The sequence below is a fragment of the Camponotus vicinus genome, unplaced genomic scaffold, assembly GCF_025532165.1.
Source record: "Camponotus vicinus isolate PSW18456_S1 unplaced genomic scaffold, iyCamVici1.0 SCAF_1, whole genome shotgun sequence".
NCBI classification, from domain to species: Eukaryota; Metazoa; Arthropoda; class Insecta; order Hymenoptera; family Formicidae; genus Camponotus; species Camponotus vicinus.
The window spans coordinates 1,511,879-1,520,201 of NW_028141945.1; the positions used below are offsets into that span (position 1 = coordinate 1,511,879).

Below are 8,323 nucleotides of genomic sequence, written 5' to 3' on the forward strand. Positions count from 1 at the left end.
GAGCAATTGTTTCTCGAGAACACGCTACTTTCTGCTTTCACGCGCGTAAAAGGAAGCGTTTACTTCCTCGGACTCAATTTAAACATTCGTTTCTCCATATGCCAACGGGCCCATTGATGTCTTCCTGTGTCTCCGGGTGATTATCGGAGATAGAAAGCTATAGAGCGCATACATTTCTACGTCAAAGAATGGCTCGCGATGTCGCGCGTTTTTCGTTCTGTCTCTCGGCAATCATCGACCGATTGCATTGCGCGAATAGGAAGCGACATTTTCTGCGACACTGCAGAAGAAAAAGATTTCCAGATTTAACTTCCGGGTATTTACATACATTGCAGAATATTTCAGGATATTATTATTCTTCATTTTTGCTTCTACCTATCATTAAGAATCAATTTGGTGACTCTAAGAAAAGAGGCATGTACGCTGGCATGTATTTCAATTAGCTAATCGATGTTGAGAAATACAAATGTTTATATAATACAATATGTTTATTGTATTATATGTATAGATAGATTTGTATCGATTCTCGTGAAATTGATCATAAGGCATCAAACAAGAGTGTGTAATGTCACTTGTCAATTAACGGTGGAATTGCTTAGGATGCTTATCTCTTTATCATCTCTATTGTGCATTTTAAATAAAGCTTAAATAAAGCTCGAATGGCACGCATTCCAAAAAATCAACATTCGGTGCATTTCTGATAAACTTCATTTTTATTTAAAGAAATTTTATTATGCGACCTTATATCCTAGTTAGCGCGTGGAATCTGCACTCGTAATCGTTTGTAGATGATCGATCTTGATCGGAGACACTAAGCCGATTCAATCCTTAGCGGACATTTTTGGTGAACCCAAAGAGAAATTAGAAGCCCACGTGTTCTCGAATATAATCTCGATCGATATTCCAATCTCTGCATACATCGATCTTGTCTTTTTCGAGTTATATGCACGCCGAGATCGAGATAACGAACGTTTTGTCTCACGATGTATTCACGATAATATCAATGTTTCAAAAAAAAGATAGTCTTTATACAACGTCATAAATATTTTTTAATCTATCCTAAACGTGATTTTCTTGAATGTTGCAGAAGATTGTGATGGGTCGCGATATTTTTATTATAATTTATAATAATATTCTAATAATATTATTACAGATAGAAATCAAATTACATTTTTAACATTCTTTTGTTCTCTCTCTACTTTTGTAAAGATATTTTTTATTTTTGCAGAAATAATTGATTTTTTATTATCTAATTATTGACAAGTATCGCGCAAATAGAATGTCATCATTTTATCGAAAGTGAGAATTACATAATTTATATTCTTCTTCAAAGAGCTTCTTTTATCATTGTTGTTAACATAACGGATCTTTTAATTTTGCTATTTTATCTTATCTTCTGTGATAATGTATCGAAACATGTTGATTTTAATTTACTAATCGCTCGAACATAAACTCACTAATGTTGATTTTAATTTACTAATCGCTCGAACATAAACTAGTGCTGATTTATGAAGATGTCTCTTCCGTTGATTAAATTCCAGTTGAGTTTCCTTAGTTGAGTACAATGTAAGTTTATCAATAGCGACGACTTTTCTTCGCTCGGCGCGTTTCGGTGGATGGACACGAGGTGCATTTAAGTATCCGGCAGATTCGAGCCTACGAGAGCTCATCCATACGATGGTCACCGACAATGACGGTGCATCGACGTTCTGGGCGGGTAACCCATCAGACTTCTTGACGTTCCTCGTCTGCCTCTCTGTCTCATCCTCTCTTCATCCTCGCTTCTTTCTCTTCTCTCTTCTTCTCACGACCTTCGGTAGTCTGCGCTCCTTCTTTCTTTATTTCTTTCCCGACGTCGCTATGCGCCGCTTCGTCTCCATCGACCTCTTCCTCTACGAAGATCGCATTGTTCCAGCGGGTTCCACCTTTGTGGGGGCTCGCCGCCGTCTTCGAGAGCCCAATAATACGGGGAAGATCCTCGATCCCGATCGAAAGCCGACATATCGATCCGAGACACGGTCCGCGAACAGCTGAGAACAAAGAAGAGCTCAGTCTCTCGACTTCTCCTTCTCTGTCTTGCATCGCGACGGATTATTGACGTGCATTGTTCCAACGTCTGGCTACAGAATTGTTTTAACTGAAAACAAGCAATGGCTCAAAAATGATACGGCGTTGTTAGAAGCGATAATGAGAAAATTTGATTGTATTTTTTGAGTCAAATATTTTTTTCGAATTTAAAATCCATATAATTTTGACGAGTTTAATTTTCGATACATCACATCGACGCGATATCTGCATTATCCTGGATTATTTCTTTCGATAGATATGAATAATTCATTGAAATTGAAATCGTTTATTGAAAGACAACTTTACGGACTTAGCACCCTCAAAGCTAAAGTCAAGGTGAATAGCGCAATGAAAGTATTTTATAAATGATCTTGCAACGTAAAATATTTGTCAACTTGTTGTGCTATTCGAGAACGACATTGATGTCACTAGGAAGAAGCTAGGCAAGTGAATTACTGTAAAGCACGTTGCATGTTGCTGTTGTACAATTATCTCAAGCCGCCATGACTGGTAGAAATTTTTAATCCAGAGCCAAAAGATTTAAATGATCGGTGCACGTCGCGGCGACAGGCTCCATTAGAGCGACTCCGTCTCGCTGCGAAACGGGAATGAATTATGGAGGAGTTTAGAGGAACGTCAATCTAGAAAGTAGGAAAAAGGAAGTTCGATCGAGCGATTCAGGATGGAAAGCATTCGTCGCGAAGACAACAAATTTTCATGTGCTTAGCAAACGTGGTCACGCTTTTCTTCGCGTACTTATCTATTTATTGATTTTTCGCGTTCTTCTTGATATACGTAAAAATATTATCAATAGCATTTTGCAAGAAAAAAAGAAATGCACAATTATATTAAAAAAATGTCATGATAAAAAGAGCTTTTCTTAGTTTTTTGTATAGATATTCTTAATATTCGTTGCGAATCATTAAATCGTATATATCTTTATATGTTTCATCAATCAGCAATGATTCATACTTATTTATTGTCTACAACAAATGTAGTGCGAAACCCGATCAATTCTACTTAGAGAAGCTTGTTTCGTTGAATTGTTTCAACACGAATGTATCGTGCAAGATGAATCGCTGCGAGGCATCTTACTTCCGATTATAGAAGATCGCTTCCTCGAGCTATCGTGACTGACGCGAATTTTTAATCCACCGACGCGATTCAAATGAAGCGAGCTCTCCTAGGCGACGGGCTCCATTAGGGCGACTCCGTCTCGGTGCCAGAAGAATGAAGAGGGAGACTCGTCGGGAGGACCGCAGCAAGAAGAGGATGGGTCGATCCGTGCGATATAGGAGGAGGATGTCGAAAACAACAGATCCTCTCGCCCCGTTCTCCATCCTCATCGAGCGTATTCATAAAACCATCAAAATGGCTAGCGTTCATTTGTTCCTGCGATGTATCCGTGAAGCCGGCAGGGTCTGGTAAAATGATAGATGTACGCAGCATCCCCTTCGGTACGAGGGGCGCCATCGACGGACCTATCGGAACGGAAGAGAAACGGGGCCGAAAAGAGTGAGAGAGAAAGAGAAGGAGAGAGAAAGCATTTGTCGATCCGAAGCGGTTCTCTCGCGAAAGAGAAAGAGAGGTAACAGACGAAGGGAGAGGGAGCCAGAGAGATTGGAACACTCTGGGAGGGGTATTCCGAGGGACGTATTGATGGTCCTGGAAATTGAAAACGCCCGGTGAGCCGAAGTGGGTTTGGCTTTCTTCTCTTGTCCCGATTGTTTCCGTCGGCTGGAATTTCGGAACAAAATGGCGCGTATGCGGTGATACCGATGATCGAGGTTTTCGCGTTTTTTGCGTCCATCCCTTCCGGTCGAGCTATTTTTTGGCAACTTACTCATCTCCCTTCTCAGAATGAGTTCTTCATTGGTATTATAAAATTATGCTTTTTCGTCTCATTTTTCTAGCAACTAACGCATTGTATTTTTTGCATTACAAAAATTTTTAATATTTAATATCGTTATTTGTTCAAAAAAAAGCTCTCTCGTTATTGAAATAAAATATCCAAAACGAATCACAAAATGTGAAACGTATCGCGAGTCTACGAAATTCGAAGCAGCGTGACTCGCGCCGTATCTCTGGCGGCCGCGATACCGTATTGAATTCGTATTTACTTGCGTCGATCAAGGTTGATTTGAATTATACTTTCTATCCGCGCTAGAGGCCTTGTAAAGCGGTTGATCGGGGCAGACAGTTGTAACAGTTCGTAAACCTTAATTGAGAGCTATGCCGGCTATGCAAGTATCGCTGACAGGACCTCCATTGTCGCATCGAGGGCTACGTCGTCGAGCAGGACCGACGTTTCCTTCGAGAGTCGAAGAAGATGACGTTGTGGGCCCAAAATAAAGCGCATGCCTATACATCCATGACTCTTCAAAAATATTTTAGAGCCAATTTTAAGAAGTAGAAACTTCTCGAGCAAAATGTTTCCATTTATATATCATGTTTTTTCCTTAATTAGACACTAAAGGACATATGTTAGAAGAATTACATTTATCCGATAATTTCTCTGTTAGTTGCAATATTTTTTATTAGATAAAATATCTTTTCAGATGTACGATATATAATTTTAATAGTTCGTAGCAAAGTGCTCGATTTCACGTGAATTCGATTTTAGAGATAGATTGAATTTTGTATTCATAACGTCGAGCTCAGCGTAACGCACTACTCAACAACGATACATCATATCGTCGAATGAAAAAATGACCGGAGCGTAGGTAGACGGGGATGAAAGATTCGAGAGGGATCGACGAGGAAGAGCAACGAAAAAAGGGAGAGAGAGAGGCGGATTTTTAAAGGAGGAAAGGGATAGATAGAGGAGCCTGTGGTCGTGGATGGTCGCTATCAGGGACTCGCTATGATTAATGATCGAGCACAATACTGTTTTCATTAAACTCATTTCACTGCAGCTCGCATGTAACGCCACGCTATGGACGACCTATGGCCCAGGACATACGCGCGCCCTTGGGCCCTTTTTCATGTCGGCGGTAGGGTCGGTCGGCTTGATTATGACGTCTCCATAAGGTTCGACCTTGGCCGACTCGAATGGCGTTCGACTGAATTCGGCCATTGTTGTCGAACTTGTTGACGAGCTTCATCTTAAATTCGTCGGCTTCGTAATCATCTTTGTTGGAATTACGTTTTATGATCGGACTCTGGTACCGATCACATCTCTCTTCGAAAGCGAGGCTCCTTCATCCTGTTTAACACCTTTTAAATGCCGCAACGTCGTTAATTACGGTCAACGCTCGTTACATCTCAACACTCTTTCAATCTAATTTTCCAGCTAATTTACTCTTTGTTACAATTTATGCAGTGTTATTGACTAATTATAATTAACAGATAAATATTTATAATATATTATATAATTATAATACAGCTTGATAAACACACACACTCACTTTACTCGTAACAACGAGTTGTGTTTGTCTAAACATTTTATAGCATCTCAGAACGAAAGGAGACCCTTTCGTTCGATCGGATCTATCGCTCACCGGAAAAAGTTATTTCCAGGATGATGTCAAAGAGCCTGAACCGCAAGAAGATGATCCTTGGGCAGGACTTCCTTACACTGTAGATCTTGAAACCGGTAAGCTTATTTGCGATATTTTTGTTTTGTCTCTCTCTGTGTACACGTGTGTGTGTGTGTGTGTGTGTGTGTGTGTGTGTGTGTGTTCCATCTTTAATATTTATATAATAATTCAATAAAAAAAGAATATTTGATCGATTAAAGACTATAATATACTATGACTGTAAATAATTTCGAAATTGTTCTATAAACATTCTTTTACATTGTCAACTTATCGAGTCTTTATTTTGTTGCGTGTTTGTCGGAAATGTGATCGAAATTTTGTTTTCAAATAATTGTTATAATCAAAGAATTTATCAATACATAAATGGCGCGCATGTTTCACATTAGTTCATGTGCTAGTAAGAACAACTAATACATCTGGCGTTCTTGTGGCTCTTTATGTCCGGAGCGTATCGAATTAACGCGGTAATTTGTAAGATCCAATCCGAACATTCGCTATAGTCCGAGCCAGCCGCACCTGGCCGCACCTTTGCGCAGCTAATTAGCATAAACACGCCGACCGAATGCACTTCGCCGATCATTCCTTTGGAAATGATCCGTACACCATGTACGTGAGACACCTTGTCGTCATACATAGCGAAAGAAACATATTATTAAAAACGCATGGTTTTAAACTTAAAAAACGGTGTCAAATTAAAAACGTAAAAATATATTTCGTACGACCCTTGATTTAAGATATCAAAGATATTAGAGCAATTAAATTGAATATTATAATTTCTCATGAATAGCGATTATGAATATGGTCGAAGGTTTACATAATTAAGTAATTAAATTGATTCGTCGAAATTAAAGACTCTAGGCGCAATATAAAATTAATAGAATTATCATAAAAATGGTATCTATGCAGCATATATATATATATATATGATAACAAACGTTTTAATAGATTAAGCTGCATTCAGCTGTTTTTTGTTTCTTTTTTTATTTTTGTTTTTTTTACATTTTAAAAAAGAGGTCGCATAATAAAAAAAGAGGTAAATACGTTACCAGCGAGAAATGTTATGCGACACAAGCTGCATGTGGGAGAATGGTCGAGGACACTTGCGCGAATGTCGGGAGCGAGAGAGAAATGGAAGGAGACTGTAACGAGCGCGCATGTAACACACCGCGGCGTCTACCTGCATGCCAAGGTGCACTTTATTCAGGTATATAACTATGGGTTTCCAAGCAGGCAGGTTCCAGTTCCGGAGGACTCGAGGTTGGGGAGTGGCTTCAGGAACGCCCTCGCTACCTTCCTCCCTACCTTCTCGTCTTTTCAACCCCACCAGCCTGTCCAGCCCTTCGGTCGGGTTCGGTTCGGTTCCCCTCTCCTTCTCTGCATTTAATTACTTTGCGCCCGACAGAATATACGCCTAGCTATGAGACACTCTACGTCGAGCGTGCTATCGACGGTTGACGAAGGTCCGCTTGTTAAATTCTCTTTAGAAATCCACATTATATATATTGATAGTCGTATATGATTGCCTCAAGTATCATTTTAAAGCAATCGACAATCTGACGATATTTAAAAACTGGGGAAAATTTTATTAAATATTATCTTTATATGTGCTTACTCATAAATTTTAAAAACATTAATGAAGCATTTGAAATAATTCCACTAGATTTGTATATTTTTACTGTCTTATAGATTGTAAGATTCTCCTTACATATATTTCATAGAGATTATAGGTTTTATATATAAGAATTATTTTGAGATATTGATGTCTCCTTTTTTTTTTTTAATTTTTTCAGCCATGTATACGGTTTCTAGTTTATCCGTCAAAAGTAATATTGAAAAATTATTGACAGCTTGAGGAGAGCGCTATGAATTGAAATATTTCTTCGCTTATACGACGACGAGAGATACGCGGAAACAAATTAATCCGTTAGTGCGGTAATAACTTTTTGAGCGGAGAATGGACCAAGAAGAGCAGCAGAGCTCATTACGTGGTTATCTCGTCGTCGATCAATCGAGATATTCGGCGCATGGCGTATATGATTAATGAGTTACTAGACTAATACATAAGAAATCCTTCCATCATCCTTATTTCGTAGGGCTTGATGGGAGAAAATGGTGGTCCGTTGTAATATAAAGCAAGAGTGTGATACGTGAGTTGAAAAAGAAATAGCCATCGATTCGATCGAAAATTAATTGTAAAACTGTTTAAAGAAAGTCGACGCATTATGTTACTAAGTCGTGACACAAATCATAGAAGCTCGTATACGAAATCAGAAAATCTCGGCTGCAATTAGCACATACAATCACAATATATATATATATATATATATATATATATATATATATATTGTTATATACATATTAATTTATGTTTTAAATTATATATTATTATATACACATTAATTTATGTTTTAAATTATTTATATATATAATAATTAATACGCGCGCTAGTATTTATTTTTTAACGATTTACAATGCGTAATTTCTGGATATTTTCCCCTTTGATATTTTCATAGCAAATTGATATAAACAAAGTCTCATTTTTAATTAATATTAAACGAACTTTTAATATGAATTAAAATTTAAACTTGAATTTAAAGAAAAATATTGATAATTATATATTTATAATTTATAATTATTAAATGTTACAAAGTTGTTGAAGATATTAATTTTTCAAAAAAGTCTGAGTTTATATGAAATCTGTCATATCATTAAAAACT

General features: G+C 37.7%; 1 protein-coding gene across 6 annotated transcripts in view; it reads left to right on the forward strand.

The window, feature by feature from the left end:
* The window catches only part of Cnc (NFE2 like bZIP transcription factor cap-n-collar), a 100,830-nt gene that overhangs the window by 37,167 nt on the left and 55,340 nt on the right, over positions 1-8,323 (forward strand). For all 6 annotated transcript variants that reach the window (XM_083078039.1, XM_083078036.1, XM_083078038.1 and 3 more), the window contains exon 3: positions 5,587-5,662. In XM_083078039.1, coding sequence (XP_082934165.1) covers positions 5,587-5,662 — 76 coding nt within the window. The remainder of the gene's footprint in view (positions 1-5,586; positions 5,663-8,323) is intronic.